The sequence below is a fragment of the Protopterus annectens genome, chromosome 7.part0 (genome assembly GCF_019279795.1).
Source record: "Protopterus annectens isolate FY-2018-M chromosome 7.part0, PAN1.0, whole genome shotgun sequence".
NCBI lineage: Eukaryota > Metazoa > Chordata > Ceratodontiformes > Protopteridae > Protopterus > Protopterus annectens.
Window position 1 is genome coordinate 1,066,114,270 of NC_056739.1, and position 13,176 is coordinate 1,066,127,445.

Sequence of the window (13,176 nt, forward strand, 5' to 3'; positions counted from 1 at the left end):
TATGCCTAAAGTGGTATCTCAGTTTACTGTAAGCCAAACTGTCTGTCTCCCTGTTTTCTTTTCTGCACCTGAAAATGAGGGAGAATGGATACTCCATACCCTGTATTTCTGCATGAAAAGTCCCTGATGTAAGATACAGGAGATAATTTCTTACTGTGACAATTCATTCGCCAGGACATCCTCTTGGTGGATCCCATGTACCCTTCTGGTGCTCTTCTGTTTCTGACTGACATCTGCAACCATTTTAGGACTATTAGAATTCTCCATAAGGCAGGAAAATGTATGCTTGTAATTATTTCTTAAAAGTGGAATCTTCACGTTTCTTGATTTGCAGGAAATGTTTCCTTGTTCAGGGGTTGGAGATAAACTGGTGTAGGCTGAAGGACTAATTATATTCTCCTTTTGCAGCACACAGCATCATGGCAAGCACCGCTTTAGAATATACATGTTCCCAATAGAGAAGATTCCAGTTGTAGATAAATTATATAGTTAGGACATGTGTTATTTAAGTTTTAACATCACTGGCAACACTTTTTTTCATGGTTTATGTAGGTCCTTGAAAACCTGTAAGGAGATGGAGACAGTACCCACTTAATCGATTTGGTTTTTCAATGACTGTCTGATTATAAGACTGTTGATATCCTTATGTGAGCAAATAATCAGTACTTCACATTTGAAAGAAAGGTAACATGCTGAATTACTTGTATTGAGCTTCAGCACATCGTGAATTATATCATTTGCTGTGACATACACAGTTATTAGTATAAAAGGCTTGCAAGCATGTATAATCGCTTACTTGGGCTCTGGTGTATGGTGGGAAAGAAAATGGTTAGCACAGATATTAAGACAAAACACTGCAGCTTTGTTTTACTTATTTGGCAGTCAGTATTTTAGGGGTGTCTCACACTGCTTTCATCTTTTGCCATTTTTGCAGTTTATTTACTGAGGATAGTTCAGCTGAGTTTATCATCTCAGTCTTGGCATACACTTCTTAAAGCTTTTCTAGAAGTCCCATGCCTTAATCGCAGGGTGGATGTCAGTTGATTTAACCATATCAGACTGTTTGTGTTATTCGAAACTGCTACTTTAAAGTCTTACTCATATCGGCAGTAAATTTCCATATTTGAAACACATTGCAAGCTGAACACTTTTAAAGAGAAAAGATCACTTTTGAGCAAACATATTCCATCCACTACTGTGAAAATATTGAAAGAGGTATATGGTCATGAAGTAATGACAGAACACTAATATGCAGTCACTTTATTTGGCTATATTTTTCTGCTGTGATAGCTTTTGTGAAAATAAATTACTGCTCTGTACAGGTAGAGATAAGCACTTTGTATCTGGTTTCTAGGGAGTAAAGGTGATGATTTTTATCAAACGTGGCATGTTAACATTTTGTGTATTATACATCCGACCTCAAGACATGTCAGTATCCTTGTTACACAGTACAAAGATATATTAAAAGAAATCAACTCTGGCTAGAAAACTAGTAAGAGGACTAGTTGCATCCGTGATGGAGACTTCGCATTAACTTGATGCAGTACTAATGCTGAAATCAAATAGTAGCAATTACAGACTTCAACAGAAGAGTAGCCATGCCTGCTGCACCAGTCTGCTTAAGAGGTCAGAATCAAGTGTGCATTCTCAACTAGTTGGAAGAAGGTAAATGTATTCTACTTCTTAGAAACTATTTAAAAGCAAACAGTAAAACCATAGAATACTGAAAATGAAATCAGATTTCTTAGATGAGTGTGCCTTTCAGATTATCCAGAATGCAAACATGGTTTGACTATTATCTGTTTGTCGGTCATTTAGTTTAAGTTGATAGGCCCAATTATGATAGAAGCCTAAGGACACAAACTCATAATAGAGGTATGTATATTTTTCTACTGGTTTAGCTATAAAGTCACAGTAATCATGGAGTTAAAAAGTATTTTAAAATGAGAAGTGCATAGTCATCCCCTTTGGGAAAAACAAAGTGCCCATAAATTACCACATAGGTGGTAATCCATTAAGTACGGAAGAAGTGATTAGGGACTTGGGGGCCCAAGTAAATAGTAATCTCTCCTTTGACAATCACGTTGCCAAAGTGGTTAGAAAGACCTTCTATATAGCTCACCTTATCATGAAAGGGTTCACATCTAGATCAAGAGAGGTCATTGTGCTCCTCTACTCATCACTTATCAGGCCCATAATTGAATACAATGCCCCATTTGGGATGTACCTTACCCGACACCTGCAGCAACTGGAAAGACCCCAAAAGTACCTCACCAAGAGGATCAAGGGGCTCAAACAGATGCCCTATGCAGTTCGGCTAAAGAAACTCCAGCTCTACTCAGTTGCGTACCGCCTACTCAGAGGAATCTGTGTCTGACGTATAAAGCCATGTCCAACCCAGAATAAATGGACATGCTTTAGCTCAGGAAATCCATATCCGTTAGAGCTACACGCTCCAGGGACTTGAACCTCAGCACAGAAATAAATAGGACATGCTGGAGGGACAGATTCATATCCCAGAGGCTCCCCTCACTCTGGAACAAAATCCCAATCCATGTTAGGCAGAGCCCCTCACTGACCCTCTTCAAGAGAAATCTTGACGAGTGGATGGGAGATCGTAAGTTTACCCCTGGGATCTCTTCTGTGTCCCTGCTTGACAGAGGTACAGTAAACTAACCTTAAAAGGGCTACCTTCTGTGACCTACTATACAGAGGCACAGTCAACTAATCTAAAAGGGTGGCGAAAGCCAAACACACTCTGGCTAGGCTTATAAATGCCCTAGGGCAGATAGCCTAGTATCAACCTATGAACCTATGAAGTGTTTATTGTATTTCTACTGGTGTTGCTGTGAAGTCTTAAGAATAAAAAAAAAAATGTGGTACCTTAAACTGTCTCCAAGGTAATGTAATATTAAACACACAGGTTTTACAGATGAGTAATAATAATGCATGCATCCATATCATTACGTAATAGTTCTGTTAGGCTAGAATTAGCAGGTATGGTATTAAAAGACTCAAGTTTTACAGTGAGCCAGCAGTATTGAAGTCTGTTGCTCAGACACTGTACACAACATTCAGTCATTCTGTAAGCCGTCTTGACTATGCTTTCCAAACTATTAAGAAGTGAAAGGAAGTTAAATCTGAAGAGGAGTGATCCAAAACACATTATACATGGAATGCATAATTATATGAGAAGTCATGGAAACTGTCAGGGAATTAAAATACGTTTTTCTCTGTTGTTAGTTGTATGTTAAGCAGTATGTTGCTACAGTAGCAGAAAGTTAGTGAGCATCTTAGGCTGTGTCATCTTAGTGCTGTTATGCAAGAGATGTATTTATTTCCCTTTTGCATGCAGTAGCAGTACTCATTGCATGGACAATGAATCTAATGAGCAGGTATGAGTTGTAATATGGACACCGGTACACCTGATCATTCACATGTATGCCACTGAGTGAACAGTACGATATAATTAATGCAAGATGTCATTATTCATGCCTCAGTCAGTGGAAATTCATGGCAGTATTTGAATATAAAGGGCATTTGTTGACGTTTGCTCACTGCATGTCATTATGCAAATCTAGAAGGTGCAAGGAATGAAAAAGAGCCTGAAAACAGTCTTGCATCCTATATAAGATAGAACCTCCATACGTCTTCTTCTTTCGGCTTTTTCCCGGTTAGGGGTGGCCACAGCAGATCACCTGTTCGCTCATGATTGGCAGTGGAGTTTTACAGTGTCAAGTTGCCAGCCCGGCACCCAGCCTTCCACAGAAGGCACACACATATGCACGCACTCATGCCTAGGGCCAATTTATAGTATCCAGTCCACCTACAGCATGTCTTTGGGATGTGGGAGGAAACTGGAGCACCTGGAGGAAACCCACGCGACCACAGGGAGGACATGCAGACTCCACACAGAAGGCACCCCAGCCAAGGATCGAACCAGAGAACCTCTTGCTGTGAGGCGACAACGCTAACCGCTGAACCACCTTGGCTGCCCAAGATAGAACCACCATACAAAGGAATTTGATATAACTAATACAATTACATTAAAACAGTTTGTATGTAAGATAAAACCTCCATACAAACTGTTTTAATGTAATTCTATTAGTTATATCAAATTCCTATTTCATAGAAATACATATATAGGAATCGAAAGGGTAAGTAATGTGCTGAGCTGAAGTGTCTTATTGTCTCTGACAGAACCGAGTGCATGCATTGCAAGTCTCAAGCTATATGTAGATGAATCACATATTTATTTGAAATGTTAACACATTTGCATTTTTGTATTGCAGATCTTGATGAATGTGCAACAAAGCAGCACAACTGTCAGTTCATCTGCGTGAACACTATAGGAGGTTTCACTTGCAAGTGTCCACCTGGATTCACTCAACATCATACATCTTGCATTGGTAAGGAAAAGAGGCAAGGCACGAGAATTTTAACATTCTGTTTTGATATAAATTTCTCACAGCATACTCATGTAAAACTTCACTTTGGCAGAAACAGGAAATACACACCTCTGTATGGAATTGCCTTCACAGATAACATATATATACACACACACACACACACACACACACACACACACACACACACACACACACACACACACACACACACACACACACACACACACACACACATTCTCTCTCTCACAATGTATATATTTTTGAGAGAAATGTTGGCTATTTTTTTTTAACTTTAACTGTGTGGTATACAGTCTTTTAAATTAAAATTTGATGCTCCTTTTTGACCCCATGTTGCCGATTCTTCTATTTATTTTTGACTGCCACAGGTGTTCATTCATAAGTCACCAGTGACTTATGCAGCAGCAGCAGCCTTAGCTATATGGGTTGTAGCCTGCTTAGGATATAATTGCTGGACAGTCTTCCAAAGCCTTGGGCTCCTCCAACACATGCACCCAGGCTGCTGGTTGCATAACCTCCACAGGGAGAAAGCAAGCAGCCTGGGCACCAAAGGTTTCACTACTTTCTTTGCCATCCTTTGATAGTGCTCTTTTTATGGGCTTCAGAGGCCTGGCAGTTAGCAAACTGGGGCTTCAGAGGACTGCCAGTTAGCAAACGGTCTTTCCATTACTGAGCAGATAAGTTTATTTAGGGAAAACCTTCCACAGTGCTTTATTTTCTTTTTATTATGTACTGATTTGTGTAAGAAAATTGTATTTTCTGAGGAAAAATATTATTTTAATAATGAGTGCCTCGAGGCTGACTGGTCTGATAGTCTGTTAATCTGATTTTTTACTTGTTATAAGCATGTTTGAGAGAAAATGTCTGGGTGTTTTTGTTGGACTTATTGCATTTTATTAGAGGCAAGTGTATTTTGGGACTGTCAGAATATATTTTGTTGTTAACATTTTTTGATAACGCACCTGTCATAAATTTATTCCAGCTACAGTAACTGAGGCTTAGGCTTCTTATTCGGTAGAACCATGGAACAGTTTACCGGTCCCACAGTTCTACCTTCCTCTGGACCCAAGAATAGAAAATCTTCCAAAGAGCCATTGACAGTACAGCAGGCTCAGTCTAGGCCTCAGCCATTGGTGGGTGAATGCTTTGGCCTTTGCTGTTTCTTCAGACCATTCAATTTTTTCTCCAGATCCCTCTGGTGTAGCTGCTTTAGCCACTATCGACTAGGCATCAGCCACATCCTTTGTGTCTGTTCAGGTGCCTTTAGAGGACATGGGAGAGCCACTCTTGTTGGTCTTTGAGGAGGGAGTAGGGAATGCATCAAAGCATAGCCAGGATAAGAGACCTGCTCCCTGGAGTAAGATGCCATCCACATATCTGTTGCCTTCTAGGGTGCCCCAAGGGGAAAAGAAGATGAACATTTATCTTCCTCAAAATTTATTTCTGTCAGTAAGGGAAAGTTTATTAGACTGGCTAAAGGTTTATTGCAGGCTTTAAAACATTTTAATAATGATTCATTTTTGTAGGAAAAAAGTCAGTTTCTGAGGATTCTCCTGACTGATAAACACGACAGGGGTGAGGATAGGGCATCTTCTCTTTTTTTCTGCCCAATATCCTGATTCTGATTCTGAAGAGTGTGTGTTCAGAATCTCATTTGAAGGAATTTTCTTTTCTGAGACTGTTTCTAGGGAGAATAAGATGTTTAATTTGAAACAGACACATATTCATTCTTCATTAAAGAAATGATTACAATTTATTACAAATGGAGTTTCCACAGCTTACTGCTATTCTTCCTCTTCTCTCAGCTTTGAAGGGTGCTTTTGATATGCCTAGCAGTATGTCTGATAGTCAATCTGCAGCCCCTAAAAAGGCAGACAGACTTTATAAAGTTCCTCACTCTTATAAAATATTTATTTTCTCACTCCAGATTTGACCCTGCATCTACTTCTGTGTCTAGTCCTGCTGCAACAAAAAATCTTGTTAATACTAATGCTTCTCCCTCTGACAAGGATGGGAAACCTAATATCACAAAGCAACACAGGCAAAAATGTATAAAGTAATGACCAAGGCCAGTAAAAGAGACCCAAACTTTAATATAAAGTATACAAAAACCAATACAAGCTTCAGCGGCTCGGCCAAAAAGGCCTTTCAAGAGTCAAAAAGCACACCACCAGCAAACAATTAAATACATCACTGCATTAAAAATCTACTAATAAAAATGATTCAATTAAACAATCAAATAAAAATACAATCAAGTAAAATAAAACAATTCAGTTCAAGAACCCTATACTTTATAGAAACGCTTAATTGTATTCTAAATTTAGGCCATTAGGGTCAGAGTACCATATTTCAAAATAAATAAACTCTCTTTAAAAGGTAACTTCTGTTTTAAGTCACTATCCATAAAAACCTTTACCTTTTCTAATATGGTACCCTGAAGAGGTTTTTCATTCCCATTATAGCACAAAGAAAAATGCATGCCAACTGAATTTTCCAACCTTTGTTTTTTTTATGTCCCTCAGATGTTTTAAAAGCCTAGTTCTAAATGCTCCTTTTGTTTCTCCTATGTAAAAAAAGATTACATGGGCACTTCAGGGCATATACTACCCCTTCTATACTGCAACTATACAACTCCTTAGGTGTATAAATCACATTATTTAATTCTGTCAAAAAATTGAACTACATGTGTACAACCACAACAATGCTTACAAGGAATAGTACCAACTTCTCCCACACCCATGTTCCTATATAGAACCGGTGTGGTATAATAACTATAAACCAACATGTCCTTCACATTACTGCCCCTCTTATAAGAAAAACATAATTTATCAGGGAGCAACCCAACTAAACTCTTTTCTTTAAATAAAAAGTCCCAATAATATTTCACAATATTAGAAATAATATCAGGAAAATAGTATACTCTGTAACTTGTTGTTCTTCTTTCATCTTTTTCCTGGTTAGGGGTCGCCACAGCGGAACTCCGGTCCGCTAATGATTGGCAGTAGATTTTTACAGCGCCGAGGTGCCAGCTCGACACCCAACCTGCAACGAAGGCATGTCCATTTATGCATGTCTTTCAAATTCCACTGGACCGCGGGGAGGACATGCAGACTCCAAACAGAAGGCGTTCTAGCCGAGAATCGAATGGGAGAACCTCTTGCTGTGAGGCGACATACTCTGTAACAAAATACATAATTTTATTTTCTTTATTTCCACCTCTGATATTACTATACCACTTTTTATTTCTGGCCATATCATCTCTATCATCCTTGGCTAGCTGATTAGTGGATGCTTTACAATATGCGTCCTGAATGCAAGAGCTATCATAGCCCCGTTGTTTAAATTGATCACACGTCTTTTTAAACTCGACCTCAAAAACCTTTTGTTCATTAAAAAGTCTTTTTATGTGGAGTAATTCTCCATAAGGTAAAGATCTCATCAAATGGGGGGGGGGGGGGGTGACAGCTCCCACCATGCAAAAAGGGGTCTGTATTATAATACAGAAAATCCTTTTAAGCGAACGCGAAAACACTGACACGTATTGTGCGAAACACGATTATGTCGAATGTACTAAACCACGAAAACCAAAAAGTCGAAGTGTCATGGTTGGCCCGTCTGCGGTACAGCTCCGTAAGGTAAGTGTGCGATAGTTATGGACCTTAGGGTTAGGGTGCGGGTTAAGTTAAGTGCATAGATAGTAATGTATGTAAGGTTTAGTGTAGGGTTAGATGTAGGGTTTTGGTGCTTTACTTTAGGGTTAGAAGTAGGGTTTTGGTTAGTGTATGTATGTAGTTTATTTATTTTGTTTGGGTAAGCAGTATGTAGTGGGAGGTGGAGTTCGCCGACTATGGGGATTCAACTTTTTGTATTTCGCGGTTTAGTACATTAGGCATATTCACGTTTCGCGCAATACGTGTCGGTGTTTTTGTGTTCGCTTAAAGGGAGTTTTGCTATTATAATATAGACCCTGCAAAAAGTGGCTGCCATCCTCAAATTTCCAATGTATTCTAGTTTTCACCCCCACATTTACAACACCTTCCAGTTCTAGATCTAGAAAGATGACCTCCCTACCTCTTTGTACTCCATCAAAAGATAAACCAAACTGATTATTATGTAAATCACCTAAAAAATCATTAAACTTGACATCTCCCATCACATAAAAATATTAAATCATCACTGTATCTCTAATATCGAACAACGTGGTTTTTATAAAGCCCAATATAATGAAGAAATTGTAACTCAAAAAAAACCATGAACAGGTTGGCATAAGTGGGGGCAAAAGATGCCCCCATGGCAGTGCCCTTCACTTGCCTATAAATTCTGCCATTGAACTGAAAAAAAATATTAGTTAAACAAAACAAAACCATATCTAACAGAAAATTAGAAAAGGGCTATCTCCTAAGAAATATGTCAGGGCCTTCATACCCCATTCATGACATATATTAGTGTAAAGGCTACAAACACCCATCACTAGCCAGAATTTCCCTATTGACTAATTTATTGTTTTTATCTTTTCCAAAAAATCAAAACTGTCTCGTTTATAAGAATCTAACCTTTCTACATAAGGTAGTAAATAATGATGCAAAAGCAAGCCCATGTTGTTCAAAAAATGGTTATTAGCTGAAACTATGGGACTCCCTAGAGGTGGAAACAGGTTCTTGTCTACTTTGGATAAACAATAAAATTTCGCCATTGTACATCCACTAATCGAAAATTTATTTTCAACATCCACTTCAGACAGTTAGCCCATTCTATAACATTTTTGTATTAACTCAATAAACTAGCCTTTGCTTGATTATATTCTGACACATTTACAACCTTATATGCATCAGTATCATTTGGCACATTTTTTCATACTGTAAATAATGCATTACCACAATCTTATTCCCTGTATCTGATGGTTTTATTACAAACTCATGCCGTTGGCTTAAGTTCTTCAGAGCCAACCATTCACATTTAGTTAAGTTATATTTCACCTCATATTTTTTTTTCTTTTCTGAATCCTTAAAGGCTTTTTCATCTGAATAATTTAACATAGCTGAAATTGTTTTATACTTTCATGCATAAATGGTGGAATAAAATCACTTTTATATAAAATGCCATCAGTATTCAATAGACAGTATGCATTCACTGAATCATCTTCCCAAGAAGAATCACAAGAAAAAAACATTTCATTACTGTCATCCAAAAATCCCTCTAACATACCCCCTTCTGGTTGAGATTCCACATTACAATGAGAAAAATAAAACAAAAAGTGCAACTTTCTAATTTGTTTGTGTCTTTCGGCTTTTCCCAGTTAGGGGTCGCCACAGCGGAACTCCGGTCCGCTAATGATTGGTAGCTGATTTTTACGTGCCGAGTTACCAGCCCTGACGCACAACCTTCAACGAAGGTACGCCCATTCACGCATGTCTCCACACAGAAGACGCTCTAGCTGAGAATCGAACTGTACAGCGTCTTACTGTGAGGCGACAACGCAAATATCTATTTTGATCTTATGTAACACTGGTAAAACAGTAGGTACAAACTTCAGTCCATAATTTAAGACAGAATGGTCAATTTCAGTCAATTCCAGCCCAGATAAATTCAAAATCAGGCCATCATCAAAATTACTTTGAGAAACAAAAACAGAAGAATGAATGTCAGTACCATTTTCTTCTCTTACCACGTTCCTAAAACTGCCATTCTCTCATTTGTTCTACACGCTGTCTTTTCCATGGTGTATCATCCCGTCCTTGTTCTTCATGAAAATTTTGATGAAAATATGAAGGTTGTTGAGCCCGTGGCAAAGGGAGATAAGCCATGAGCTCACAACCTCAGAGGAAGCAAAAGACACTCTGTTGTCTTTGATTATTTTCCTGATTACAAGACTGCCCACCACTTTGCTGTCTCTTTTTATTCACATCAGCCTGAAAGCCTGAACCATTACTATAATCATTAATGTCCCTTTTTAATTTTTTTCATTTTCCGTTCTATCAACTCTTTGGAGAAATCCTTCAAACTATTATTAATGTCATTTAGAGCTTGTTCAAAGTGGGGCAGAGGGACTTGGCTAGTAAGAGTGGTACAAACGAGGGAAATCTCCTCCATGAGTACACATTGTTTTAGTACATCCCGTTCAATCAGAATGTTAATCCACTCAATCACACAGCAATGTGCTGCTGCTTTCCAGCATGTCTCAAATTGTTTATCTTCAGCATTAGCCGTGTCAGAAGGTGTTGAAGGATTTATATACACCCTTAAACCCCTTGGTGTTATGTTTAATTCATTATATCATTTTAAACTAGCCAGATTATAAAAAAAAATCTGTGGTTTCTTTATGCCATAAACGCTCATCTGTTCTCTGTCCCACTGATGCAAAATGATCCATCATTCTCAAATTATGGCCATCTTCCAAAAGCCTTTCCCAGCCATGTAAAGGGACACTATTTCTAGAGTTACGTCACTGGTCTGTAACTTGTTCTGCAGACTGCAGCATATACTGTTCCATAGTTCTCTGTGTAGCATCAACACCCTCATCTCGAAAATATGAGGTATGTTAAGCGAAGGGTCACCAGCCATGAAATCTAATATCACAAAGTGACACAGGTAAAAAGGTATAAAATAATGACCAAGGCCAGTAAAAGAGGCCCAAACTGTAATATAAAGTGTACAAAAACCAATACAAGTTCCAGCGCTTCGGCCAAAAAGGCCTTTCAAGAGTCAAAAAGCACAAGACCAACAAACAATTAAATACATCACTGCATTAAAAATCTACTAATAAACATTATTCAATTAAACAATCAAATAAAAAAACAGTCAAGTAAAATAAAACAATTTAGTTCAAGAACCCTATACTTTATAGAAACACTTTCCAATTGCATTCTAAATTTAGGCCATTAGGGGTCAGAGTACCATATTTCAAAATAAATAAACTCTCTTTAAAAAGTAGCTTCTGTTTTATGTCACTATCCATAAAAACTTTTACCTTTTCTAATATGGTACTCTGAAGAAGTTTTTCATTCCCATTATGGCACAAAGAAAAGTGCTTGGCAACTGAATTTTCCACTCTTTGGTTTCTTTCTTTCTTTCTTTCTTTATTTATTTGACATTTGTTGACTGGGTTAGTCCAGCTGGGACAGAGCCCTTTTTCAGTGGAGACCCAGGGAGAAAAGCTCCACAGTAATTACATACACTATGTTGAATAAATATTAAGTTAGTAAAACAAGAAAAAAGTACATAGAATAAGTAAGCAGATTAAGCATGCATCAGAATTAAGACTCAACATTATGGCACATGTAAGGTACAATGCAGAGTTCAGAAATACAAATGGTTATAATTGTAAGGAATACAAGATTGTTAAGAGTGTAGTTACAAATAAGTAAGTAAGAATTTCTAAGCTTAATATTTAACTGATAACTGATGTCACTCAGATGTTCTAAAAGCCTAGTTCTAAATGCTCTTTTTGTTTCTCCTATGTAAAAAAGATTACATGGGCACTTCAGGACATATACTACCCCTTCTGTACTACAACTGTACAACACCTTAGTTGTATAAATCACGTTATTAATTCTGTCGAAAAAGTGAACTACATGTGTACATCCAGAGCAATGCTTACAAGATATAGTACCAACTTCTTCCCCACCCATGTTCCTATATAGAACCGGTGTGGTATAATAACTGATAAGAATAGGAAAGCTGTTGACAGGCTTGGGAGGAGAACTTATTTTTCTACCTCTTTAGCCTTAACCATTTTAAATTATCAGGCTCACATGTCAAAGCATTTGTTGGCTTATTTTGCACTTATGAGGAACTTTGCTGCCAGTTTTCCCCTCTTCAGAAGGTAAGTCCTCCTTCAATGTTGTGATTTCTGCTGTATCCCAAAAGAATAAGCTTTCCTTAAAAATGTGATTAAGATTATGTTAACTCTGTGTCCAACGCATCAGCTTCTGCCTCTGTTATGAGGCAGTTTGCATGAATATTTAGACAGTTTACTGAAGATGTTAAATTTGAAATTTGAAATTCTCCTTTCGATAAGGAGGTTTTGTTTGGTCCTTCTGCTACTCAGGTACTGAAACAGTTTGATGAAAGAGAGAAATTAATTCAGAGAGTTACTCGATTTTTTTTCAGCCCTCCTTCTCTAAGTGTGACAAAACCTTAATTCAAACTCTAGTTCCTTTTACCAGAATCAAAATAAACAGTTTCCACAAGCTTCCATCACACAGATGCATAAGAAAAAGTAGCAGGTTTTCAAAAGGGACCGTCCATTAATTCAGAATGGCTATTGCAGCATTTGTCCTTCCTTCCTACCCTCCCCCTTCTGCCATTTACCTAAACCTATCACAGCGCCTCTTTGGAATCAGATTGTGTCAGACAAATGGATTTTAAAAGTTTTTTTCAGGAGAGAAACAGATGACATTGGGAAAGCCTGTCTCCTTTTCAGGAGATCTCTCCTCATCCTCCAAATCAGAATTCACTGTTTCTCTTAGTCATCAACCAAATGCTTCCTGTGGTGGGGTCATAGTATATATTCTCTCAAATTAGTGGGGATAATGTTTATAGTCAAGAATTTTTCTGGTATCAGTGAAGGAAATCTTGGGGAACAGTTCTCGACCTATCCTTTCTCAACTTGTTTTTTAAAGTTCCCAAGTTCAAAACATTGCCCCTATAAACTTGATACTTCTCATTCCATCTCTGAATGTTGTGGTCATCCAGATTTAAAAGGTGTTCATCATCGCATTCATAATGCCAACAATGTCAGATGTTTTCT

The 13,176-nt window shown here is 37.9% G+C and overlaps 1 protein-coding gene across 3 annotated transcripts in view; it reads left to right on the plus strand.

The window, feature by feature from the left end:
- Positions 1-13,176, plus strand: part of FBN1 (fibrillin 1) — a 4,097,759-nt gene that overhangs the window by 3,796,232 nt on the left and 288,351 nt on the right. For all 3 annotated transcript variants that reach the window (XM_044077620.1, XM_044077621.1, XM_044077622.1), the window contains exon 61: positions 4,293-4,409. In XM_044077620.1, the coding sequence (XP_043933555.1) occupies positions 4,293-4,409 (117 nt within the window). The remainder of the gene's footprint in view (positions 1-4,292; positions 4,410-13,176) is intronic.